Raw genomic sequence first — 27,984 nt, forward strand, 5'->3', positions numbered from 1 at the left:
GCTAGAAAACTAGATCATATTAACGAAAAACAATGCAAACACAATGATCAATCTCTTGACATCTACTCTTTAAATGAAAAATTTATTTAAAGAGTAGCCTTGTTTTTAATCCAATCCACCATTTTATTTCATTTTCCCCCCAATATCAATTGAGTACATTCATAATTGTGACACAGTCAGACCCAGACCTACATGAATATATTGTATCACCAAAATAATAATTCCACAAATCTTAAAGAGAAAAGCAATTAAATTAAAGCAGACAAATCAACCACTTAAAATTAAATCAACAACCTGTGATGCAAATGAAAGACAGTTCAGTAGATTTTACCCAAATATGGCCACAAGTATTGCTGCACCTTTTTAGTACCCCGTCACGTTTATGAAATTAAGCAATGACACTTAACACATATGTCGATGAACATGTACAACTGTATGTTGACACGACAGTTAACACAACCATAATCCCAGTGCTACACTGATAAAAACCAATCGTATAAAACCCTTTTTAGTATGAAACATTCACATCCACCAGGACCTCATTTACATACACCTAGGTCACACACTGTAAATTTGCCCGTTAAGAACCCGTTGAGTAAAGCAAAACATACCAAGATCTACAATAAGTAACAGAACACCATATATCCCTGGATTTAAACGGCTCCATTTGTTTTTGCTCAGCTTTTACTTTTAAGGGCTTTAGAGGATGTCTCCAATCCAGCTACATTCATTAAGGAGGGTTGCTACAGTTTTAGAGACTGGGTGTCATTGGAATTTGACCTGCTTTAAGAGAAGAAACGTGAGAGAATGTACTGAACGTAATGTGTCAATAGTCTGCAAGAATTGCTGATTTTGAAAAATCAAGAAAATGTCAGTAAACTAACACATCTGTGGTAGGCATGATCAAACAGTGAGACTGAGACTTTCCAGAGTTAGTAGAATTCATAGCTTGATTTACATCTTTGTCGTATTACTGTACTGTACACTTATGCTTTGGTTGGCTGGTTAGTGTGATGGGCAAAGTGGTGTGGGCTACAATCTCAAGTGACCTTTTTTGTTCCTGGATGTTATAGCCATACAATAAATAAATAAAGAGTTTGATGTCGTCAATACAAAGTACAGTACCAGTAAAACAATGGCTCTTTGTTACTTATCAGGCTGGTTTTATATCAACTCAAACAAGGATGTGAAGGTTCACTCTGAGTATGACTGTACCTCACTTATGTCTTCATTTTTATTATGGGTGATCCGATACGGTCAATAAGTGACCAAAACATCTGGAACAAGTTAAATAGTCCTGCAGAATTAATATAGCAGAATATGGCGACAGTAACACAGTTTTTGGTTAACAGAGAATGATTACAAAACAGTGAAAAATAAATGTTCTGCCACAAATACAATTAATTATTGATTAGGATAGATGCTGTTTTGATGAAAATGTAGCGCACAGTGTGCATTGCAGCTATTTAGTTCAAAAAATAATGGTATTTAAAAAAAAAGACCCAAAGCTCATTTCTTCCACACAAACATGCTGAAATAACAAAAGGCCTGTATTTTAACATTCTGCTTATGTAAAACTTCAAGATAGAAGTAGCACTTAATCTTTGATCCAGCAAACCGTACATATATTATAATACAAAGAGGTGATAAAAAGATCACTTCTGTCCCCATGCGTCGATCAGTTCCTACGCTAAGACGTGAAACTGTGAAACATCTCAATCATTTGCAAAAAGACTAATATGAACAAAAAGGCCTCTGGGGTATACGATCACATGCCTACAGCCCTCTATGTACAGTCTGACACTTTTAGCCCCGATTCAGTAGAGACAAAGCAGGATGTGCAACCCATCTGGAACAGTGTCCCCAGCAGGACAAATAGTCTCATAACGAAACCACACATAAACAAAGAAATAAGTTCTCCAAAATAAAATAAAAAGATGTAAGATCGTCATTTATGAAAGTTATGTGAACGGGAAGCTTTTCAAAATGTGTCCTTTGGTTTTACTTTAGACGCTGGAGGGCATCGTTTGGCTTTAAATAACTTCAACTGTTATTAAAACAATGGGATTTTAGCCATTTAAAATGATATGTCTTGATGTGCACAAAATGTACTGCACAAGACGGGAACAATGTGTCCTCAATAAAGCACATCAGAATCAGAACAATGCACTACCTGTTTCAGTAGCATCTGGCAAATTCATGACTTCATTCACAATTATAATCCGACAATTATAGTCGTGAATGAATTAGTCCCTTGTTGAGGGGGCACTGTTCCAGTTTTGATGTCCAAGAAAACAAATGTCCTATACTAAGATTATGTCACACTCAAACACACACAAAAAGGAAGAGTTTCTCAAAATGATACATAGAAAACACCTGCTTTGCTTAAAAGGCTAATTGTATTGGTTTTAAGAGAAACGAGGAAGGGTGAAAGCCAGTCCAAAAATAAGGCCAGCTAAATTGCATAGAACGTCAGTAGTGCCCTGATGCATCAAAAGGCTGTGCTCCTTTCCTCCGTCAACTTTGGCAACCCGGCAGAGTTTCCTCAGAAACCACCAGAACTCCAACACCATCAGTCTCAACTCCTTGTTTTGTCTCCTTGGCAGAAGACACTTAAACCCCCAACAGTTTACCTGGACCCTTGTAAGTCATGTCAAAAACAAAATAGTGTTCCAATTATGGGGCACAGACATTTTTCTAATCTAAACTAAATATTAAAAAGGATATGTAAAGATGTATGTGTATTTGTTTTGTGATTGTTACGTGGAGGAGCACAATATGTACTATTTTCAATTCCTTTTAGAAAAAAAGGACATTAAGAGCTTAACAATCTGTACAAAATACTTCTCAGCCAGTTTAAAACATTTGAGAATTGTTTTCTTGCTCCCCTAAAATGATGCGAAGCTCTGGAAAAGGATCCAGCAGTGAGGAAGAGAGCACAGCTCAGACTCTATTTGCACCCTTTCTCTTTGTGAAGCAAAGACCACCACTTTCTAAACAACAGAAATAGTATAAAAGCACCAGTTCTGGGCCTGCATCTGTGAGCACGACCATCAGAACTTTTAATAGGTCAGACAGGCCCAGATTTAGGTTGCTCCACCTCTCTAGCAGGGTGGAGCTCTATACACGTTTGACCCCTGTGACAACTAGGGGCATTCAGGGGGGAGGTGGGACAAAGCCCGCCTATGCAGCCATCAACTAACGGGGACTTCAGCCTCTGCGTCCTTGTCCGAAATCTCGTCCTGGATCTCGTCTGTGTTCCCTGAGTCGCTGCTGGCCACAGAGCTGATAGAGGGAGAGTTCCTGCCACCTTTAATCATCCGTCGACAGGTCTCCATCTGCACGTCCAGGCCTCTCTTCATGCTGCACATCTCCATGTACTCGTGCAAGTGTCGATTCATGTCGCTCTTTGCGGTGGCCAATTCCATCTAAAAGAAGGGGACCGGATTAAACAGAGCGAAGAGACCGTGCGAACTTTGCCTTGTGGTTCACTTTTTAACAAAGCTAGGCCCTCCGAAGCTTTCATGCAGTTAAACTGGTGTACCATTTTAAACTTTATATGTTAACGGAACAATCATTTTCACAATATCCACCAAATTACACATTAGAAATGATAGTATTCAAGCCACTCTGTTTGTGAATAGCTATTAACAGAACGGTTATTACCACTGTCAGGGTCTAAATGAACTCGGCACAAAAGATGGAGTATTTCCTGGAGCTTTTTCCCAAATTCATACTATATACTAATTCTATACCATATGTACTACATAATAAACATCATTATTTACTAATCTGTTAGTATACAAAGATATTTGATATTAAACATACTTTACCATTTTGTGCAATCAGAAAATGATACAATTTTCCAGGACACTCAGATTTGGGACATGGCTCACATTGCTCATGCTTTAAACTTGCCTTATGATTGCAAGTCTTTTTTTCCCCACAGACAAAAATACACAGATTGTCTACCTCGATCTGGCCGATGGTCTCCTGGTACTCCTGCTCTCTGGTCTTAAATAGTGACTCTGTTTCGTCAATGAGGCTGCCAAGACTTCCATCCTGGGAGTCCTTAGAGAGCACAGACAGAGGCCTCATTCATCATGCATGAGAAAAAAGTCTGACACAGCACCCATATCAATGATCTACACACTGCCTCGCATGCCTTTAAAAAACATATACTGTGCAAAAGAAAATCAGCGCAGACAGAACTCACTGGTTCAGCGGCTTCACCGTTGCCATCAGAGGGGCAGGCGTTTGTGCAGGCGGCTGCAGCGGTGGTGCACGGCACGTTGTAGTTCGTGAAGTCCTCCCACAGCAACAGAGTCTCCTCGTTTTCCTCCCACGTCAGACTGTCGCAGTCGTCGTCAATTTCAAACGTTTCGCGCCTGGCAACAAAGGAGTTATCTGAACAATGTCTGTGTGAGGACAAGGAACGGAAAGAAGAGAGAGAGGGAGGAGAGGAACGACAAGTATAACGGCCACCAGACTGAGCAAAGGTCACATGCAAAGAGGAAGATGCGCTCATGAAGAAGACAAACAGAGGAGAGGGAAAGAGTTTATGGAAAACAAGAGCAGTCAAATAGCAAACCTCAGCAAACCTGTATGTGTACCTGTATATCTCATCCACCTCCGACATGTACTTTATAACGATAATAATTTTACTCACTCTGCTCATTGCACTATTGTCTCAATCTGTCTATACTGTTTTTGTTAATAGTGTGTATAGGGTACATATGTTCCCTATACTGTAGCCTGTGTGTGATTTTATTATTGTATTATTGTATTGTAAGTAAGCAGATGGTGAGCAATGTACAATCCTGAGTCGAATTCCTCTATACACATCCTATACACATACATGGCAAATAAAGCTGATTCTGATTCAAATATACTTTACAGCCACCGACTAAAAATATTAGGGGTTAGTGAATAGGCTTCTCAAAGAAAAGCCTCCAAAAATAACTACTGTGACTTTAACAAAGCAAACTGATGCCCACATTATTTATATCTGCTGAGTTTTGCTGAATCAGCACACTGTATATGACTCCATTTAAACACTAGAGGGATATGAAGGGATACACAGTGCAACGCCATCAAAACTACATTCCAGGAAAGTACTGTACTAGTGTAACTGCAGAGCATATGAATGGACCATATTTGGGTTCATTCAACCATATTTAGGTTTATTCAAAGCAAAGAGCACTTGATTTTGGTGTCTGTGTGTGTGTCTCAAGTGTCCCTTACAGCTGGTTGAGCATGCGTTTCATTTCGTCCGTGATGTTGAGCGAGCCGGGGACCTCCTCCTCTGAAGGGCTGGGCTCGGCATCCATCTCTGAACTGTCCTCATCAGACACCACTTTGCGCTCTTTTCTCCTGCAGCCAGCCGCGGCTCCCTGCGAAACACCAAGAACCATGACTTTTTTGTGTGGAACCTCCTTCATAACTACTGTAAATATAAGAAAATAGGGACATACTGTATAACAACATATAACATAGGAAAAGCCATCCACTTGATTCGCAGTGAGATTTATACTTGGGCTTTAGCCAGCACTGTCGGCGCAATGTGATAACCTTGTGTGCAGCGAAGAGTTACCATATCAGCATTTCACTTTTTCTGTGTGTGTGTGTGTGTATGCATATGTAAGAGTCACTACTGGAAGTATTCTCCATGTGTATGTTTATATGTTTGTGTGTGTGTGTGTGTTTCCGAACATGTAGGCATGCATTCCTGCATCTTCAGAAGGGTCACTCAGTCCACAGTCAGCCGGTGAAAAAGAAACTACACACAGTCAGCCACAGGCAGCTCGGATTTCATTTACAGAGTGCTGACTGTCTCCTTCACAAAAGAATTCATATTTTTTTTGCTCCGATTACTGTCCACTCTTCTGACAAACAGTGAAACAGCAGATGGATACCCACCCTCTCCGGGAGCGACCTGGCTGGACTGACGTTGAACATCTTTGACATGTCCTCTGAGTTGCGTTGCTGAGCCACATCGCACAGTTTAGCTGTGATGTCAATCCGCCTGCAGATGTCCATGTCCACCCGCCTGGCTTTCTCCTGAATCTTGGAGTCCAGGTCAGACATTTGCTGCACGGGTAAGGACAGTTGTTTTAGATGACATGTGCAACCCAAACCGTGTACACATACAGAGATGCATTTTTTATATGATTCAAATGTGCAATTTTATTTATAACTCTATAGCCTAATGGCCTTTTTGTTTAATTTTGATATTGTGACATATCTTGCCTATGTTGGCCAGGACACTCTTGACATTATTTTTAATCTTAATGAGAGTTTTCCTGGTTAACTTAAGGTTAAATTAAAAATAATAATAAAACATCAGTGTAATTAGAGTACTAAAACAAGTACTAGTAGTGCATCATTTTGTCAAATCAATAATTACCCATGATTTTCTGTTTTCATAAGACCTGGTAGAGCAGATATGAATCATGTAAATACATAACATATAGATTGGGTCTTCCTGCTAGAATGAAAGTTTTAACAATATGATTTTTTGGTGAGCAATGACTACAAGGCAACCACATCTAGAGCACATACCACAAAATACAGGATGTCTAACCATACATTAAACAATCCTCGGCTCTTAACAGATCCACTACTTCTACGTCACTTACCCGTCTCTGTGTTGATTCACACATCAGGGTTGAAGTCAAGCACAGAAAATAATATGAAAATTCTACAATGTCCAAATGCCAACAGTGAAGATAAGCAGGATAAACAACATAGCTTTCCAAAAACAAAAACAACATCCGACTATATTTATCCCTGAGCAAGCACAAGCTGTGACTGAGCCCACTGCAGTATTTTACAACTATATATCACACTAGAGCAGACGGGGAAACAATACAGAGCTGTACGGAACAGGAAGTGCTCTTGATCTACAGCTGCTATTTGAGCTTTTTTCAATGAATGCTTGTCTTGGAGGCTTTCTGGCATTCTATATTTTTCCTGAACCCACATGACGAAGGAAGGAAGGGTGTGTGTTTTATTATCTAGACCTATCAATGCATGTGTGAATGCAAGCCTTTATCAGAATAACATTGTTCAAACACTCCTGTTTAAATATGGGAGTTATCACAGCACTTCTTCTATGGTGCTTTGTCAGACTTGGGGAAGTCATGATGACATCACCCTCAGCGCTGAACAAATACTTACATCAGTCATCAGGCTCTTGAAGACCACAAGTTCAGCCTTCAGTCTGTCCACCTTCTCGCTCAGCTCATCGCGGACCTCAGTTGACTCCTGGGCGCTCTGAGTAGACGTCACAGTAAGGTATTTAAAATAAGGCACATAACATGTAAACTGTCAGGGTTAATAGAGTATGCTTAACCACAATTAACTCTGCTGCTTTCTAAGGTTTGTGAAATAAATCTTTAAAATACAGTGCAACAACCATTTTTATTAATCTTTACAACATTTTTATTGCACATTCAGCAAGATAACAAACTGGCCTATGTTACATTCAGATAAGGACCTTCTAATCAAATAAAGCTTCCATTCTGTTATGCATTTTCACACTGGTTATTGTTGAATTTTTTATGATCAGAAGCCAGAGGTCATAGTTTACTTTCGTTTTACATTTACATCACTTTTACATCACAGAGACGATGCAAACTTGAGCCTCCGCTGAAAGCATTTGGCAATACTCAGTGTGTTTAAAAACTGGAGCTGTAGCCATGTAAAGGAAGGTGTCAATGTAGAGTCTTTGCATGTGGGTGAAGGTAACGCACAGAGGTTTTTGGTGAATTAGGCCAGAGAGACTAAAACTGAATATGTATTTTTCAGATCTTTTCAGATGAGATAACTGATACAATTTTCATGCCTATATGGTAAATATGAAGCCACATTAAGCATAGCATAGCATAAAGACTTGAAACAGGAGGAAACAGCTAGCCCGGTTCTGACTGAAGCAGGAAATTAAATTAGCAACTGCCACCTGCCAAATACAGGGTAAATGTTGGCTGTGGCAGGTAAAAAGTTTAGGTCACCTGCCACCATGTGGTAATGGCAGAGAAAAAGTGTCTGATAGAAATGTTCAGTAACCTGCCCTAGTGGCAGGGGAAGAAAATTTCAGACCCTGGACTGATCCGCCTACCAGCAAAGCTCATCAACTAACATGTTATATCTTGTTTGTTCCATACAAAAACCCAAGTGGAAAATTCTCCAGTTGTGGTTTTACAGGTTGGTTTTATGTGACGTTATCTGTTAGCCAGGCACGGTGGTTCCTTGGAGTCTTATTACCACCGTGAGGATGCCAGGCAACCAGCAGAGTCACTAAAAGTCCAATGCTGGTAGGTGGAAAATATTTCCATTGGACAGAGCCAGGCTAGCTGTTTCCCTCCACTTCCAGTCTTTAAGCTAGGCTAAGCTAACCGGCTGCTGGCTGTAGCTTCATATTTACTTTTCAAACATGGGAAGGGAATCAATTTTCTGATATACACTTAACAAAATTATAAATGCAACAGTTTTGTTTTTGCCCCTAATCTTCATGAGCTGAATTCAACTCACTCATTTTCGAGTGGCCTTTTATTGTGGCCAGCCTAAGGCAAACCTGTGCAATGCCCATGCCGTCTAATCAGTATCTTGTTATGCCACACCTGTGAGGTGGATGGATTATCTCGGCAAAGGAGAAGTGCTCACTAACACAGATTTTGACAGATTTGTGAAAAATATTTGAGAGAAACAGGCCTTTTGTGTACATAGAGAAAGTCTTAGATCTTTGAGCTCATGATTCAGCTCATGATGAATGGGAGCAAAAACAAAAGTGTTGCGTTTGTAATTTTGGTCAGTGTAACTCTCAGTAAGAAAGTCAATAACTGCGTTTCCAGAGATGTTAACCTATTTCTTTAAGGCTCAACTTTTAATTCTGGACCATCATCTATACTACACTCACAAAACATTTAAGACTTAAGACACTCCACTGGTACATTCAGTCCTGCCTCACCTTTGGTCCAAGCAAAACCATAAACTTAATTATTAAGCCCTTTTCACTATCAAGAAAAGTAGCTTTTCTTAGGAGCTTGCGAAATAAACTATTCCCCAAATTTCCCACTAAGTGGATAGCTATCCTATTTAGCTTTAGTAAACAGCAGTGCTCAGCAGTTAAACTTTACAAAGACTAATAGGATGAAAATATAAAAGATATCACTAGAAAAGTACCAGTTTTTGCCCAGCACAGGGTAACAGCTCTTTGGCTCTGAGCCCTCAATAATAAATGGCTGTTTGCTCTGAATTTGCCATCTTTGAACAGGTTTATACACAGTGACATCTGCCTGTGTGCTCTAAAAGGTTAAAGCCCCCACGGGGACAGCACTCCACCTCTCTATCTGGGGTTTTGCTGACCCAGAATCCAAGGCAAACATGCCTGCTGTCACTGATCGATTTGTGCAAAAGCAGAGAGAGGAAGGATGCCGACTAGTTGAGGTACTCACGCCAGCTGGGATGGTGTACTATGAGTTGTGATACAGCCTCAAGGTGTGACACTTTAAATGGAGTTTTGCCCCTATATCTGTTTCCTTTGCCTGCTCTGAACAGAAGCATAATGGTAGGCTGCTGGTGATATTTGATGTTCATATCTATATCCAGGCTGACAGACTCCCCATGATGGGTTTGTAATATGGTTTTTCTAATCTGACACGCATCCTGCTGTATCCTCTAGCTGCTTCTATTCCAGCTCTGACTCCACACAATGTTTATGAATGTGCTGTAGTAGCATATAGTACAATGTACGTGTAGACATAATTTTCCCTCAGATGTTGTTTGTACTTCTTCTGTACGTCTGCTTGTGGTCAGACTTCAAATAGCTGAATATGTTTGTGGAATATATTTTATTGGTAATATTTTCCAACCTGCTGCATGGATTCCACCGTGGACTCCAGCTGCTCTCGTTTTGACAGCTCCTCCTCCCATCTGCAACACAGAGCACAAAGGTGGGTCAGTTACTGCTGGGCCTGGTCCCCAAGGGGCCACTAGACAGGTTAATGATACTTTTGTGGGAATAGTTCCATCTCTGATTACAAAATGCCCTTGACAGTGTGGGATTATATACCCTACCCCACTATTTTCAGTCTTTTGTCTCCTTCCTCCTTTGTACAGTTTCAACCCCACTGCCTCAATAAAAAACTATAGAGAGAATGTTTCCATCCTTTTTCAAACACACACTTTTTACAACAAACATTGTTCATGAATAGTTTTTGAACCTTTGAGTAATTGAAGAGGGACATTTGAGTTTTAATACACCCAAAAGGGTGGAGTATCTCTCCTGAAGTCTGAGTTCCTTCATGCTAACCGCTTCATTCCTCATGAAGTATCAGAAGTGGGAATCTGTTTATAAGATATCACTGCTGACAAAACAAAGCAAATACACTGCTCAAAAAAATTAAGGGAACACTTAATCATCAAAGTACAGCATCAAGTCAATTAAATGTCAGGGATTTCAATCTGTCTGGTTGGGAAGCATAAGCGACTGTGAATCAACGTCACCTGTTTTGGTGCAAATGAAAGTAACAACAGGTGCACTGGAGAGGCAACAGCAAGACAAACCCCCAAAAGGGAATGGTTTTCAGGTGATGGCCACAGACATCTGCTCTCTCTTATCCTTCCTGACTGATTGTTCTCTAGTTTTGCATTATGCTAGTGTCCTTGTCACAACTGGTGACTGGCCCTTACATTCCCCTGACCTGAATCCAATTGAGAACCTCTGGGACATTATGTATTGGTGTATCCAATGCAGCCAAGTAGTGCCACAGACTGTCCAGGAACTCACTATTGCTCTGATCCCTGATGCTCTGGGAGAAGATCCCCCAGGACACCATCCACCGTCTCATCAGGAGCATGCCCCGATGTTGGGAGTGCATACAGGCCCTTAAGGGCCATACAGCGTACTGAGTCACATTATGAGTTGCCGTGATGAAAGTCAAGTTGCATCAGCCTCTGATTTCAGTTTTTACTTTGCATGTTTTTCAGTGTGATTTTGAATCCAGCCCTCAGTCGGTAGTTGATTTTGGTTTCCATGACTGTTGTTATGTCATTTTGTTCTCAACAAATTGAACAATGTACAGTAAAGATTTTAAACTTTTGAACTATTTCATTCATTGAGATCTGATGTGTGATTTAAGTGTTCTCCTGATTTTATTGAGCAGTGTAAAAATGTTTACTCATGATCTGCTACAGATAAAACATACGAAGATACTTAACATAAACTAACGCTACCAACCCATGTGCAAAGCCATTCGCATTCATTCCAATATTTGTTGAAGCTATAGTTGACTGTTTATGTTATGGAGGTATAAAGTTCGCTATGTTCTCCATCTTAGTTTAGCATGTTAGCATGCTGTACCAGCAGTACAACTGAGGCTGATGGGAATGTTACAATTCATCCTGATGGGGACATGAATGTGTGTACCAGATTTCATGGCAATCAGTCCAATAGTTCTTGAGATATTTCAGTCTCAACCAGCCAACTGACGGACAAACTATGCCGCTAGCATGGCTAAAAATAAAGAGCCAGACCCCCCATTGGCCACAAGCCATGATTAACAACACATTTTGCTTTCCCTCTCCTGACAGGTCATATTACTCATCTGCACCATGGCAGCTATGTAAAAACAAAATTAGGAGCCTTTTTAATTGCCTTGCAGTATGTATTGCAAACAAAGCACAGAACGCTCCTCCTGTACTGCATCAGTCAGTTCAGCATGCTGCTAATACACACTCATCTTATTCCCTGGGATATGAGACAGCAGGCATGCTGAGTCACGGATGCTTCCAAAAAGAGAGTTTGAGGATCCGAATGAATAAAGAACTCATTCGGTAATATTAAGTCATGGCACAGTGTCAGACACTCATGTGACCATGAGCCACTGTGGGTGATGTGGTCAACGACAGTGGAGGATAATTTGAGAGGGGGGTTTCTGTGTGTGTGTGTGTGTGTGAGAGAGAGAGAGAGAGACAGACTGGGTGAGCCAGTGGGAAGATTTGAGTGTACTGGTATAAGTAGCGCATGCCTGACCATATATGTTTTCCGGAAGGGAGAAAGCTGAAATCTGATGACCACTGCTGAATTCTGGGACATTCATGTAGCACACCCAGAACCTTTACCATGGAGAAACACAAACATACTCTAAAGTCACTTTGGTATCACAACATGCGTCAGTAGAGATTCACTTTCTCCACAAAACTCATCCTTGTTTCCTTTCGGGACCCGCTGAATGTACACTGTCTAATTAGAGAGACAGTGGCAGGGCGTGCCAGCTCGCACTGTGATTGAAGCCTTGCTCTAAAAAAACGCTGGCAGCGCCGCTTTACTGTGTCCACAACACTCCGCCTGTCTGCCGCAGGACTCTGGCTAAGGTCTTTGGAGTTCACAACTGCATCGCATCATCTGCAGACACAACTCCCGTTTGTCTCAGCATCACTTGTGTTGTCACTTCCTGAGGAAACCACCACGTCCTTTTCTTTAATACCGCGGGTGATAACTTGACAACATGATTAAATCGACCTACTGATGGAGAGAAAGCCTCTCTGTGATGAAATGTCAAGGCTATTTATGTCATCTGTCAAAGGTAATGGAATCATTGACAGAACTAAGCAGCAGCTACTTCCACATAACTTGGAGCAGTAACAATTCAGCAATCCATAAAAGTCAAATGGAAAACCGCGGACTGTTTTCAAGCATCCAGATAAAAATGGCTAATCCAAACAAAGATGACACTACAGCTTAGCAAAGGTATTTCTAGCTGGCCTCTCTGCCATAGCTGTGGTTCTGGTTTTCCTGTACCTTTGGTGTGACTCAGTACGAATGAACACACCCGGAGTCTCCTTACAAGGACAAAGACAGGAGGGAGGGTTGGAGTCTGTGTCAACTCATGGACATCTGTTTAACCAGACAGAAACCTCCTCTGCAATTAAAAACTGTGGTGTTACAGATGTGTTACTTCAGCCAACAAAGCCGATTAAAATTGCTACAATAAACTTTATTTTTTGGGGGGAGGCAAAACTAAACTAAAATAAATGGCAAACAAACCCTGAATAGAATTATGGAGGTTTTTTAAGAGCCACATAAAGATAATGACGTAGTTTTCATTGAGAAAACTGAAAGCCCAGAATGAATTTAAATATTTTTTTCTTAAATCAGTATTGCATGAGTAACTTCAGCAGCACTTGAAGTAGAAATGTTCAAATGAAATGGAAAAAAAACCCAGACAAATTCCCATTTCAGTTGATGCAAACTACATATCCAGTGATTCATGAAAAACTGTGATTTAATGAAGAAAAATTAAACTGTCTCACATCAAAAAGATATTTTCTCATCTCATTTTTTGTCTGTTGAACAATAGCATTCCTGCAGCGCTAACACTCCCTGCCTTGTGTGGTATGTCTGGGAGTTACATTTGCACGCAAGCTGCCTGAATGTTTTCCCATCCCTGTGCCTGCGGACACAGCACGCACACATCCATATTTGATGTACTGATGTTCTTGTTCTTGATGCTTTGTAATGCCAAAGCTCATGATGATAGTTTTATGACACCCATAATGATTTAATCTCGAAGGTTGATTTATTGCTGCCAGATTCAAAATGATTAAAGACTATATCTTGGATGTGATTGTTCAATGATAAATTATTTTGTTAATGATCAAATATTTATCTGATGTTCAAAATCGAAAGATCCCACAGTGTGACCACTAGACTGTTCTGCAACAGGCGGTAAATACCAGAGGAGCACGGGGGAATCTTAGAGGTGTGGCTGCGTATCATTCCATAAAACCTCTGTTGCTCATAGCAAATAAAAACTTGAGTCAGACAACACCCTGTTTAAACTATACAATGTATTGGAAAGTGTTACTTACTTAGTGGAATTTCTTAGTAACCAGACATCAAATTATAAGCTCAGGAACTGATCCTGTATTTTAGAGCAGATTACCCCTTAAACACATACCTTTAGACCTTTACATATATTTGTCCTCATTTACATAATGTTGTTTAGCTTACTATTGTATATCCATACTGTTATGCTAGTTCATTATAGTAATGGCAAAGTTTGGATTTTTGGGGTTTATTATTGTTATTACAATGTGTATAGATTAATCTGTGTTGTATTAGTCTCTGAAGACCCAGGGTATATAGGAATGTTTTCCAAAAACCGGAGCATTTATGGGTTACTGGAGGTAAATGGAAACTAATCATTACCAGTTTAGCCAATATACCAATATTATTATGTAATAATATTACACAAGAATTAACACAATAATAATTAGTATTCCTTAATCTAATTCATGTTCAACCTACCTACACCTGATGTGTTAAATTGTAATAATAATGCTCTCTATGTCTTTGTCAGAAGAGCCTTCACTTGCTGTAAACGTTTGTGGGGACACATATCGTCATGTGCCTTTTTCTAAAACAAGGCTCTTAGTCTAAACACTATAAAGACATTTTTATAGGGCCATTACAATTCATTCTCATGAGGGCAGGCAACAGTAAAACAGGAAGTGTTACATGATAACAGATTCAAGGATCAATACATCTGGCTACATGCGGGACAAACACCCACTCAGCTCAACCGCTCATATGAAATGAGGCCACTGACAGCTATGACAAATCACGGTCGAGAGTCCAGAGCGCACGTGATTCCTCCCAAGGATCCCTATAGGTGTCTATATAATGGCTGTGTCTGAAATCACCACTCATTCACGACTCCCTACCCCCTATATAGTGAGTAGTGGGTGGTTACGGACACAGCCAATGTCTTGTCCAGGACAGCAAAATTCCCCAACCTCTATGTGCAACTGTACAGTGCACAAGCTGGGGTCATAATTTACTTTCAGAACACAACTTCCAATAATTTTGGCCGGATAGGAGGAGCGTGATGGGAAGAAGCATCTGTGGCACAGAGATGTGGAATAGTGAGCAATGTAAGGAGAGGAAAAAAGGGGGTCTATAGTAGGTCATTGATCGGATGTCATGATGCTCTGTAATCTGTAGCCTTCCCAGGCTCCAAAGAGACACACATGTGGCGTGTTAATGATGCGAAATGGATCAGGCTGGCAGGTACAGTGGCTCAGGAGCCCACCATCTGGCTGCTCGGGGGTCCCTGCTGACGAGACAATGCGCCAAGGTCAAAGCCCATTTCCTTTCTTTGCTCATCCAAACAACTCCACCTCCCTCCCAGACCTCCATCCATATCCATAACACTACCACACACAAACATTTGTCCTCTATCACCCCCATCTCCTCAAGCCATCTCGTGTCCATGGAAACCGTGGCAGTGGACCCTCAATCGGAAGTACATGCAGATTAATTCCTGGCTCACTCAATCATGTAAACTGTGCACAGAGATGTCGGGCAGGTTCATCGCTCACTGACGGATGTTCCACAAGCATGGCCAGACTTAAATATAGCCCTCCTAACCCAGACAGGACACAGACACCACCAGGCCGAGCACTGTTGCCAAGTGACCACACACATTTTCCCAAGCCACCATTATGATTGGCCCTTAGGGAGCAAGCTACTAGCATGTTTTGCTAGTAGCTAATATAGGTATTAAACATATTATTTGGCATTCTCAAAATCTTGTTTTCCATGAGGAGATATTTAAATTTTTTGTAATGTTTTTTTTTGTCATGGATTTAAAAAAAAAACAAGGGTGTAGAATTTAGTAGGGGCATGTCCCTACTAATATCCACCAACTTCTGAATTATCCTGAGCAATAATTATGATCCAAAGATTTAAATATAACCACTGTTGTGATGTTCTGATGTATTTGGTACACGAATGGTTGACAGCTCACATTCTCAGTTTTGAAAGATTATGTCCTCACAGACCTCACAGTGGTTTAGTCCACTGCCTACCTTTTTCAGACTCTCAGCAAATTTATTTCTGTAAAGCAACTAGCGTCTAATCTAGTGAGTTATTCAGACCACCAGGGGGAAAGTGAGAAATACAGTCTAATATATTGTAAGCTAATTTTTCCCCCTGCATGCTGCTCAAAGTAATCTCAGTCAGCGTCTCTCCCTCTGCTCTCGCACCATGCGCATGCAGGCAGGAGTGGGTTACTATGGTTAAGAGGACGCTTTGTGTCTCTGTCGCCCTGAAACTTCGCAACAACATGGGAGCAGACCAGGCAGACATGGAGAGCAAGGTGGGGTGGTAGATAATTAAGTAGAAGACTTTGTAGCAATGAGATCATTTCGTATTAGCATATTATCTATTCCTGAAAGAGGTAGATACACTATGGGTATGTCGGTTGTTATAGGTGCGAATATATATATATATATCTTACTTCTAAATAATGACTATCTATCATGATTACATTGAATTTTAGTTTAGCATGTTGGCATGCTTACATTTGGTAATTAGCACTAAATACAACAGTGGAGGCTGGTGTTATTGTCATTAGTTTAGCAGTATTTTGTCATCAAACAGTATTGGGCAAACACAAATTCTGACCTGATGGTGGCGCTAAAAGTCAGGGGCTCAAAGTTTTTACAAACTGTCCTCTGGGGACGATGAATGTGTGTACCAAATTTCATTTCAATCTATGCAACAGTTGTTCAGATGAATGTCTGTACAAAAGTTCATGGTAATCTATCTGATGGTTGTTGACCATTCTGGACCAAAGTGGTGGAGCGACCCACAGACCTGCATGTTATCCTTAGGGATAACATGCAGGTCTGATAAAAACTGCTTTGTGTTCACTGGAAGAGCCCTTACATCAAAGACATTGGTTACTTACTACTGGTTATTAAATGCAACACCATGCCTTCCTAAGAACCTACCGTCTTAAAAATTCCTCTTCTAATAAATCTGGTTTAAGCCGAAATTCAGACCTTCAGGTTGTGAAATATGACTACATTGACCAAAAAAGGTCAGCTTCGATATGAAATGTCAGGACTGCCTCCCAAATATTTGGTCATTCCCTCCTGTCTCTTTATTAGTCTACAAAGCTCGCCTTTATCTAAAGGCTTTGAAAGTTGTTAGAGATAGCTCTGACTGAACATTTTCCCTTCATGAGATCCTCCTTCAGGGAGTAAATACAGGCAGCTCTGATCAAAATCTGTGAGGTTCAAGAGAAAACTTTCCTTCAGGTTATCCAATGTGAATTGTAAACTGCTGTCATATATAAAGTTACATCTGTTTTTTATATATGTACTTTTGTCTTTCCTGCTCAGCATTTACTTATGGCATATTTGGAAATTGTTCAACATGTCTGTACCACCTTTAATAAATTGAATAGCACTTTTAGTGTGACTTTTTGTTTTGTATGATGTGCTGAATTTTACACTGTTTATCTTGTGTGCAGAGTGACCATACCAAACTAATTTCCTTTTTGCTTTAACAGCAATAAAATCAATTCATGGTCCTTATTTCTATCATTATTGCTGCCATATGTTTATTTAATGTTGTACTTTTATAACTGACATAATAATCTTGTTATTATAATATCTTGCAATTATTTGCATGAATACGTTTAATGATATTTGTAGGCCAACAAAGTGCAGCTTTTCATTAAATTTAGAAAAGCTGTAAAATTTTCTAGCAGCACAATGAGTTGGTACACACTTGTAAAAGCTCGGGATGTAGTGCATGTTTGGAACAGACTGGATAGAATAGCATTAACAGTGAGGATGAGAGGTTACCGTTAAATGTAATCTGTAGGTTTGATGAATGTTCTCTATCCTAAACCAGACGTCTGCCTCTTAATTAAAGTCTTGCTACAGTAGTATGTTTATACACACTCAAACAAGGATAAAGCTTCTATAAGCGTCATCTGTGTCAGCGGATCTTCATGAATCATTAGCAAACTAAAACTTCAGATCGTATATAATCTACTGTAAACCCTCACTCAATGGAAGGATTTTCACACTGAAGCAGCTCAGAGGAGCAAGTTCAGACAGAATAAAATCTTGTACGACATAGCTGCAACACAACGAGGCAACCTTAAGTAAATATAGCCTGGACATATATTATGTTCCCAATGTTCTTTGGAATAAGGTATATAACCGACTCATTTACACAGATGAAAGCATGTATTTGAATAGAGGGTTTGGTACAACAACAGTGGATCCTCCCTTCATACTGATGGGCTGGCAGATAATTGGGAGCCAATGTTGTAACATGTCTAATCCTCCGTCCTGACCCGGCCCCACAACATTGCCACACTGACTTTTCCTAACAATATGCGTGTGAGCTTGACTTGTTTGCACTGCGCACATGCATTATCTAATTGCTTAACTCCCAAAGCCTGTCCTAGCCCTCTTTTCTCTGGCCTGAGGGATGCTGGCTGTCAGGTTGGCGGTCACCCCTTCAGAAGGGAGACAAACCCAAAGGTGTTCACATGTAATTATCAACAGTTTTTAACTAATAGGTATGACCTAGGAACGACCTGAAGAAAAGGATAATTGCTTTCACTTATGTAAGTGTTTATGATGGCAATTTCTCAAACCGTTAGTGATCAGTCTTTGTAGGGACACGCAAAGGTGTTGCAGTTTGGTTTGATGATGTTTATAATGCTGAGAGGTAAATGTTTTTACTGGCAGAGCTGGCAGCAAGTAAAAAGAATTTCTGTCAACAAGAGTTTCTTACTAACTTCAGAATTAGTGATTAGCACCTGGAATGTCAGATTTTATCCCACAGGCTATTTTATTATAATCTTGTGTTGTTTTCCCTCTCAGGACTTGGCAAACACATAAAAAAGCAAAAAGGAAAAATTATATTACACACAGGAACACTGCTTATTAGTGCAGTCTGCAGCAGAGGGGCGTTGTGACAGAAAATCAGTTTTCCCTGCAGCCTTCGTCTTCAGTCCCTCACTGCAAACTGACCCCACCCCACATCCTGCAAAGCACACTACTGTGCTGTTGAGTTGTTATCATCCCACTGATTTCATTTACTGCAGTCCACATAATAGCTCTGGGCCCCCGGCTATTGACTTTACATACAGCACAAGTATAAGACAATAAACTGAACAAACACTGTAAGAACACAACTTGTAAAAACACTAGAGGGCCAGACTTCTTAACAATCCTATAATGAAGGGCTTTGAGTTGGATGATCTGGTTGACAAATGACATGGATTTGTGAAGATTCTTTGTAAGTGCACAGAATAAGAGCACAAACAATGGCCTGCAAGCCCGGCCATGTTAGGGTGGAGCTGCACTGGGAGTGCTATCCCATTAAAGAAAAAAGAAGATGAAGTTCACTTCTGGCACAAATCCTCACTGGCCAGGGTGTGTACAGTCAAATTATGTGAGACATAATAGAGCTATGAGACATCACCACTAGACAAATATCTTTTGTGCCCCTGGGCACACACACCTGTAGGATGAACCCCAGGAGTGAACATAAAACTTCTGTTCTATTCAGGAGAAATCTGTTTTTTTGACCACAATTATGTTTCATTTAATCACGTAGAGCGAACGGAAACTACCGGCCTTGATGACCAGATCCAGCCCACAAGACAGTTTCATGACATCCCCCCGCATGTTTAGAGTGTATTGTTTCCATTTTAAGTAAATGAGGAAATGGGCTGCTTTTATCCAAGGCGCTTTACAATGTGGCTCCCAATCATCCATTCACACTCACGCAACACAGATGGCAGCGAGCTACAATGCAAGACACTGACAAACTTTCAGGGATCTAACCACTAACTCAGCCTACAGAGTCACAGCCACTCCAGCCTTTTACTTTAGAGTAATTATTTCAGTTTCAATGATTAATCAATGACTGATTAATTGTTCATTGAGTCATTCTTTAAGATGTCTCATGTTCCACACACTTTATTCTTACTTTTCTTAGTCTTGAACTGAATTTGTTTTTTCCTGTTGGTTGGATGACACTTTGGGAAATTGTGTTTTGTTTTTTTACATTTTATAAACCAATCAATTCAATGACTTAATCAAGAAAATAATTAGTAATTAAAAAACAATGAGATTATTAGTAGAATTAGTCACTTTTGTAGCCTTAATAAATGTTGGCTTTCTGTTTCTGTTACACTCAGCAACTACACAACTTGTCAACACAAACACCTTATCGAGGACCAACAGCACTTTACCACCTTGCACCAAACAGTAAAATGTCTCTTCCCAAACCTAAAAGAAAGGGTGACCTGGAGCACAGACAGCTACAAGAGAGGTGCACAATTGATAATTTTGTCCCTGGGTGATTTCACTCTTTAAGTACATCCTTAAAGTAAAGTACAGCATTTCTTACCTTTTTTTTCTGCTTAAATGAAAGGAGAAAATCAAAACCAAGAAGTCCCTAGACTCAATAAAGATAATGCTGTATGTGTAATACAAATGTACACTGAAAATCCAAAGTATTAAAAACCCAATCTGTAAATCTTTAGCTATATCATTTACAGGTATTCTGTTCATTTTCTGTCTTCATAGGTATTTTGTTTGTTTACATCTTGTGTTGATTGTTGTGAAATATTTTTACAAACAGGTTATAAAAACTCTGGTAGTACATCTTTACAACAGCACAGTGTTACCTGGTATTTTTAAGAACATATTCAAGTTACAGAAATATTTAGTCAAACAACTGACTGAAATTCCCAGTAACTACATGAGTGAGTGGGAGGTAAAATGAATATAAGTTCTTAAATGACATGCCTATTCCTAAGAACCTGCTGTCTTAAAAAAGTGTATTTTCCAAAAACAAACAGGCTGGTTTAGCTGAAATTCAGAACTTCAAGTTGTGAAATATGACTACAGTGACCAAAAAAGGTCAGCTTCGCTATGAAATACGAGGACTGCGTCCCGAATTTCTGGTCACTGCCTTTCATATGACAAGATGTTTTGTGAGAGCCATAATGAAAATGCTGCCATAGGAGGTTTAAGCACTTTATCTCACAACCTTAAGATTTCCAAGGAGCTCTGACATCTGGTCTACTTTACGGTCAAACATGCAGGAGAAGAGAGATTAATACCCTGTCAAGACTCTTGCACACCATCTCTCTGTCTGGCACATATTCAACATCATACACAGCTCAAACATGTGTGTGTTTGTTTTTCAAGGTGCCTGGCAAACCAGCAATTCCTCTAGATTAACAAGCTTTTGAAATACAGTGGTTATTAAGTCAAGATGCTGTCTCAGCACATCCAGGCCTTTAGAAAAGGTGTGATAGCTTTTCAAACTGAGCAGGTCTGAACAGAAAGGCAAAGACTCCTAAATTAAAAGTGTAAATAAGCATTAGGTGTGATGATTATGGACTTAGTTGAAAGATTTACTTGACCTAACAAAATGTATGTTTCCTGCTTTGCTTGAGGCCACAAATGCTGCAAGGCGAAGCAGCGCTTTTCCAAAACAATCCACCTATCAGACCTACAGTACAGCTCTGCCTATGCAGTCAGTGCTCACGAAGGACAGGTGCATTCCTGCACTTTTTAAATATGGCAATGCGCCACTGCTCTCAGCTGTATCGATACCCATGAATAATCAACCACAGCTGCACAGCACAGCAGCTCCAGACACAAGCACAGAGAGAACAAAGGCGCAACGAAGCAGAGGGGGAAACACACTCCCATCATGGTATCACCCAGATTTTCCTTCCTCAGATCGATACAGAGATAGAGAGAGAAAGAAATGTATCTGCGTTTGTCTGTCTCAAAATCCTTTCCTGTCTTGACTGTGGTACTTCCAGTATGTCCACTGGTCCCTACTGAAGATGTAAATCCCTAAAATATTGTCCCAAATGTATCTATTCAGATTGAAAAAAAGTCTCAGCAATTTTCCAAAACAGCAGGGCACACTAGTTGTTAGCAAAGGTTTCTCAAGAAGAGGCGATTAGTGCATTTGTTGGGGACTATTTTCATCTGCGGATTCTTACACATTTGGTGTTCTAGTGCAGTGGTTCCCTATTTGGCTTTTGACACTTCATCACAAGCTGCATAGGTGTCTGAGAAGTGAGCAGTACAACCAGGGTGAGGTTGCCCTCTCAGATTGATACATTTACGAGTATAAAGCAGGCAAAGGAAAGGAGAAAAATGTAAAAGATTTTTGTTGCAGAAATGTGCTATAAAAATCATCTCAAGATCCCTCGGATTTATCTTACTACCCCTTGGGAGGTCCTGACCCCCCGGCTGGTAACCACTGCTCTTCTGTGTGTGCCATTTACTCAAAATAAACTACACTGCCCATGCTCATTATAATTAAGGAACATGACACCCAGTGCAACAGTGTGGCTCAGTGATGTGTTTCTGGAACACATGGAGGTCTATGGCACAGATCATGAACTATATGTTTAAACTTCTCCACTGAGGACAACCCAGGTTTTATAATGATGATGATGATGAGATCTACAAAATGAATACTTTGTTTTAAAACAAATACTAGAGGCTGCACATTCAAAAACATGTTCTGGGAAAGTGACGCACACCACGCAGACGGGAAGAGGGAGTAAGAGAGGAACAATATAGGCTCTAATCTGGGGCTCAGTGGTCTTAGTGAACTGAGCTCTCTCTCTTTCTCTCTCACTGTATCTCAGCAGCAGGGAGTCTTCCACTTCGAGAGGCCCCAGTTCAGTAGAGGCTGCGTGCCAGGATGCGGTGCAGGGCTGGCTGAAGGTTGGAGCCTCGGTGCTAGGTGACGGCTTAGAGAAAATCCCTCTAATGAATAGACGGCCTGGATTATACGCAGGGCAGGTCAGCACCAAAGACAGACAGAGAGAGGCTGAAGAGTTCATCGGCGTTGCTCTTCGTTGGATGCAGCTTCAATTCAATCACAGTATACCCTCACCCTGTAATTAGCATGTACTTTAGTACGACAACCCTCAATCCTACTTTCAAAATAGACACTCAACTCCGCCTTTCTCTCCTTTCTCTTAAGCGCAGGAAGAAATGATCAAAGCCTCAGAAAAGTGTCTTCAGTGAAATTCATTGCATTGATCCACACATAGCTAAATTCAGCTGTTAGTGAATTATTCATGCAGGAAGAACATCCCCAGGAGGCACAGAGACTGTTCTGGTTCACTATACATCCTGTATCGTCCACACTGTGATCCAGCAGGACAGTTGTTTGGCCTCTGTTCACTGATGGGATAAACAACCAATTAGGAGAGGCCACAGCAATGACCGGGGATCTCTCGTTCAAGTTCCAACCGGGTCCCAATCATCTCAACAGCTGCCTCCTACAGCACCTTTATTACACAGAAATGAATGTAATATCAATACTGTACTGTGCTCTCATCTTTGGAATAAGCAAAACACTACCCTTATCTTTGTTATTTGAAAATGTATTAGCATATTAGCACAAGTATAACTGCTGTTTTTTAGTCCCTATCTTTCTGTCTGTGCAGTAATGAATAAAGCAGTCTGCGATATCTCTGGACGGACAGTATAACATTTAAATTCTAAACAAATGTGCCCTTTGCCTTCTTGCTCACATAAAGGAAGCTGTCACAGACAGCTAGGCACATTCTTTATCCATAGCTAATATACAGTGTGTTGCCAACTGTCAAATATGTTCGTCAATGTCAGTCACTGTTTTCAATGCCTTTTAAGCACAACTGCATGCTGGTGGCAATTACTGGCAGAGACTCACTGACACCCAAGTGATAGATTTCTCAGTGATGCAAGATAGCGTGGTAAAAACAGTGTGGATGAGGGCACTGGCATTGACCTTAACCATCCTCCTTCGCACGGTCGTTTGTCAGTGTGAGAGGTATGTAACCCCACCGTCCAGACACTGTGGCACTAAGTGGTTGTTCGTATGAGCTTGCTGTCTGATTTATGAAGCCTGCCCTTGGACAACTGTATGCGTATGTGCCGTTTGTTTCTGTGTGAGAGACAGAGAAAGACGGCAGTGAATGAACTCCACAGTGTTCTTAAAGCCAGAAATCAGATAAATTAGTAAAGAATGTGGACTAAATCAGCTAAAGAGCTTTTCCAGACACACAAATACATCCAGACACTGTGAAAGAACAAGACTGTTCTCCACCAAAATTATGTTGTACAAAGGAGAGCAGCTGATTTGGAATTGAGATCAATAAAGGTTTTTTGAAGCTATTAGCTTTTCTGCTCAGAAAAACGGCTAATACCATATATAGCTGAGGAACTATCAGCGCATTAGAAACTTATTTCTCCTATTTTGTGACATTACAAATCTAAACCGCACTTTTCCCCTTTTAATACAAATCAAGAGGTTACAAATTTCAAATGAAACATTGAAGGAAAGAGAAAGAAAACTTGTCCAAAAAAGCTACTCAAATGTGATTTTGTAACTTTTGTCTGAAGAAAAAAGTTGGTACACATAATAGTTCTTAAGTATGTCATATGTTGCTGAGAATTACATTTACATACACATGAATTAAAAGCAAATGTGTCAAATTAAAGGTAAACTTCATCATTCCTCAATGATTAATTCAATTCTACAAGCAGGTGTGTGCTAGTTTACACTGCAGTTGTTGACAACAGTGCATTTTTTTTACTTTAAAGGAGAAATTTAAGCGGAAAATTTGGGTTTAAGTGTTTAAAAACGTCTTCAAATTTATTACATAATGTCGTGAGTTTCATCTTAGAAGCACATTTGCGATCCTGGAGCCTGTTCTTTCACATTTTAACCATCCATCTCCTTGTGTGTATCCACTCACGTAAAGCTTTAATAAATCACCAGGGCGCTGTGGAAGCACATGGGGGGGCCTCCGTTGGAACTGAGGATGCCTTACAAAGCGGTCTGCGTGACACAGAGAGGAGCAGAGGGGTGAAGGGGCTGTAGCGGGGTGGAGTGAAGGGCGAAGGAATGGCTGAACACAAAAAGCACTGAACAGAAAAGGCATGGCAGGACGGGGCTCGGGATTGGATGCTGAAACGTGACTGTAGTAAAGAGGATTTAGACTGGGAGACAGAAAGAAAACAACTGGGCAGTGAACTCAGCAGTGATGCAATTGTTGAGCTCAGAGCAGAGGAGGAATGTGAGAGGCAGGGAAAGAGATTGATTTCCCTGATAATTGGCCAATAAAAAGAGTTTAGAAATATGTCTTATTCCTCACTTCTTTAGATGTAGAAAGAATTTAAAGAACATGTTTGACACTTTTACCTGTGTCAGTAAAGAAAAATGTAAACAAACCTAAATAACACAAAATACCTGTTGGCCTACCTATGTAAAAAATAATGAATAAAATATATAGAAAACCAGTTTACCAACTACCCAACAGCCACTATTTGGAGGAAAATAGATGTTTCATGAGTGAATGTGTAAAGTGCAGTGGCTTTATATATGTTGCTAACTAAAACCCTAATTAAAAAGCCACTGAGATGGCTGTTTCAATGACTTATAAAGTCAAGAGCTCGCATTTTTGCCAAAGGATATTCAAAATTTTGGGCTTCCGGTGCAGCAGTTTTCAATTTGGCTGCCGTCCCGGTCACTGCCGTTCATCTTCTCAAGCAGAAATGCACAAAAAAGGATATGCTGGTGTTACAGAGAATGACTGGACAGCATTTGCAGTTTCCCCAAAGGAATGGGAAAGCACAAGCATTCTGTGTCACTGAGTCAGTGCACTCGCAGGGAAGTCAGCGTTCGTCAGAGCCGACCTCACCGAGAAAACAGGGGCCCGTTAAAATGCCTCTCTGCTTGAATCATGACTGAAAACAGAAGCAGGCGGTTGCTTGGCACCCCTCCCTCCAGTAGCCAGCAGTGACGTGGGTCAGCTGGGGACGCTGCAGCGGGTCCTCAAGGAAACGCAATGAATGTGACTAATGGGGGGAAACAATTGGTGGAGACTGAGCCGTGCAAAGGAATTTCCTCAGAAGCGTGTGATAAAAACAGGATCAGTTCAATTCACAAATGCTGAGCAGCGTCTCAGACATCCTTCATATGAAATAGCCACACTACCTCCTCAAGTGTAACTCTATCACTGCGATGTCCCTCCACAATAGGCTACTGTCAGCACACACACATGGGAAGCAAAAAAGTCAGACTGGTTAGATGGGAAGCAATCAAAACAGCTTCTAGATTACCACCACTCAGATCTCTCAACCAAGAGATCACAGCACAGCAACACTCTTTCAGGGCCCTGAATTCCTTGCTACTCCCTTGCAAATTATTACTATTATTGTGAGATTAGGATGTAAAATAGATTATGCTACTTTATTTAGCTATGCAAACATGCTCCAAATTGCCAGATTTTTGGAGGAACCATCAGCAGCACAGACATCAAAAGACACACTATAGTGCGGCACCATGTTGACCGGCCTTATACTCACTTTTTCCTGTACTCGTCCCTCTCCCGCTTGACTTTGGCCAGTACGTTATACAGAGCCCTCAATTCTGGGGTAATGGTGTCTATTTGGACCCCAACTCCGTCCGGGTGCGTCCACGTCACCCCTGGCCCGCGCAAGGTCTCAAAGCGCTCCCCTTGTCTCCGGACGTGGGTGAAACTCCAGATGGTGCCCGGCAGCCGCGACTCGGGACCGTCCGTCTGCACGGCCACTTCACGGGAGTAAAGGTGCCGGTAGTGAGGTCTCTGCAGAGCTTGCTGCAGCTGGCTCTCCAGCAGTTTGTTTCTCCTCTCCAGTTCATGGACTTTGGCAAGGAAGCAGCGGAATCGCAGGTTGAGGGTTTTCAGCACATGGATGTTGGAGCCCAGGTCATTACGCAGGGCCGACCCGGTGGAGACGTTGCAGACCTGACCGGGCGGAGACTCGGAAAAAAACAGCGAGTTCATGTTGGTTAACGACAACACCCGGTAATCCAACTGTGGCTCTGTCTGGTTTGGGATGCGGCGATATAAAACCCGTTCTTCTTATCGCTGCATATTCCTTCAAAAATCCCACTCCCCCAGGACGAGTCCCTCCTTACAATGCAGATGTGAGTGGCTGACCATCACTGTCCCTACTGGATGTGTACCCCGATATACTGACATGGACCCCTGCAGCATGGGTGTTCACGAGCAAATAACAACCCCCAAAAGTCCTTTAAAAGGCACCGGGGGGCATTATCTTCTGAAGGGGCGAGAGGTTTGACGCAGACCGCAACCAGCACTAGCAGTATTTCCCGTCACCCTCATCTCTGTGTTTGCCTCTGCTTTGTCAGGAGCTGCTGATGCTGTGCCGGTTCATATAGCCAGAGGAAGATGGTCCACCTTCTTTCTTTGTCATTCCCCGTTACTGTGTGGCTCTATCCAGTCTCCATGTGGTGCGGTGGGACGGCAGGATGGAGGACCGCAGAGCCCGGCCTCTCTCGCGGATCATGTTGCAAAGTGCTAAACTAGGCACTATCACCGACATCAGCCCCTCCCACGTTCCCTCCCCCTTTTCTCTCACACACTGACATCCTGGCTGACGGCATAAACATAAGCCTAATTAATAGGATAAAGTAGACCACAATGCATTCTCAATTAATTTAGATACATTTTTATTCAGTGTTTAACTTGTTCATTGTCATCATAAATTCTGCACGCGGTATGTAGGCTACTGTATAAAGATGTAATACATGCATAGGCTACTTTATAACCACCCAAGTCATAATCTATCACTTAATATTTATTCTCTTGCACTATTTATTTACAATTTACAGAAACACTTGACTACTAAATAGACACTTTATTGTTCATTGTTTCTTTGTATAGGTTACTGCATATACCAGTGTATTTAAATATATGTACACCTATTTTCTCACCTACTTGTACATAATCTAATTTAGGTTTTGCTTGAGGTTTCTACCTGCTAAAAGGGTGTTTTTCCTTGCCATTGTCGCTAAGTGCTTGCTGTTGGTGGTAAATGTTGGGTTTCTGTAAATAATATTACAAAGAGCTACAGCCTAGACCTAGCTGCTGTTTATGAAGATGCATTATGAAAACTTCTGTTATGAATTGGATACTATTTCTATGTTTATTTTTACTAATGTTTGTTCAGCTTTGTTGTTGGTGTTTTTAGATTTTTGTTTGTCTGTTTGCTGTAAATTGTCATCATGATTAATCTTAGTATATTCTACTCCAAACTATGACTGTATAATGTAGGGCATAT

General features: G+C 40.9%; 1 protein-coding gene across 2 annotated transcripts; it reads right to left on the reverse strand.

Moving 5' to 3' along the window:
- Window positions 1-47: 47 nt before the first annotated feature.
- Window positions 48-27,205, reverse strand: iffo2b (intermediate filament family orphan 2b). 2 transcript variants are annotated; one of them, XM_038695905.1, is made up of 8 exons: window positions 26,224-27,205; window positions 9,873-9,933; window positions 7,180-7,275; window positions 5,920-6,090; window positions 5,245-5,393; window positions 4,217-4,388; window positions 3,973-4,071; window positions 48-3,428 (listed from the first exon to the last, which is right to left on the reverse strand). In XM_038695905.1, exons 1-8 carry the CDS (start codon window positions 26,682-26,684, stop codon window positions 3,195-3,197), a joined length of 1,443 nt encoding a protein of 480 aa, XP_038551833.1. In that variant the 5' UTR covers window positions 26,685-27,205; the 3' UTR covers window positions 48-3,194. The 2 variants fall into 2 exon arrangements, with proteins under 2 accessions (XP_038551833.1, XP_038551832.1); XM_038695904.1 differs by having other exon boundaries at window positions 4,217-4,418.
- Window positions 27,206-27,984: the final 779 nt, after the last annotated feature.

This window comes from Micropterus salmoides, unplaced genomic scaffold (genome assembly GCF_014851395.1).
Source record: "Micropterus salmoides isolate LMB-PRFRI ecotype aquatic unplaced genomic scaffold, ASM1485139v1 Ms_hic_scaffold_4, whole genome shotgun sequence".
Classification (NCBI taxonomy): Eukaryota; Metazoa; Chordata; class Actinopteri; order Centrarchiformes; family Centrarchidae; genus Micropterus; species Micropterus salmoides.

Bases quoted from the DNA above. Each gene is read 5' to 3' on its own strand.
- iffo2b (XM_038695904.1), bottom strand. From the start codon at position 26,684: ATGAACTCGCTGTTTTTTTCCGAGTCTCCGCCCGGTCAGGTCTGCAAC. The intron at 6,091-7,179 runs GTAAGTATTTGT...TTACCCGTGCAG, and splicing joins TCAAGAGCCTGATGACTGAT to CAAATGTCTGACCTGGACTC. The intron at 5,394-5,919 runs GTGGGTATCCAT...GGTGTTTCGCAG, and splicing joins CCAGGTCGCTCCCGGAGAGG to GGAGCCGCGGCTGGCTGCAG.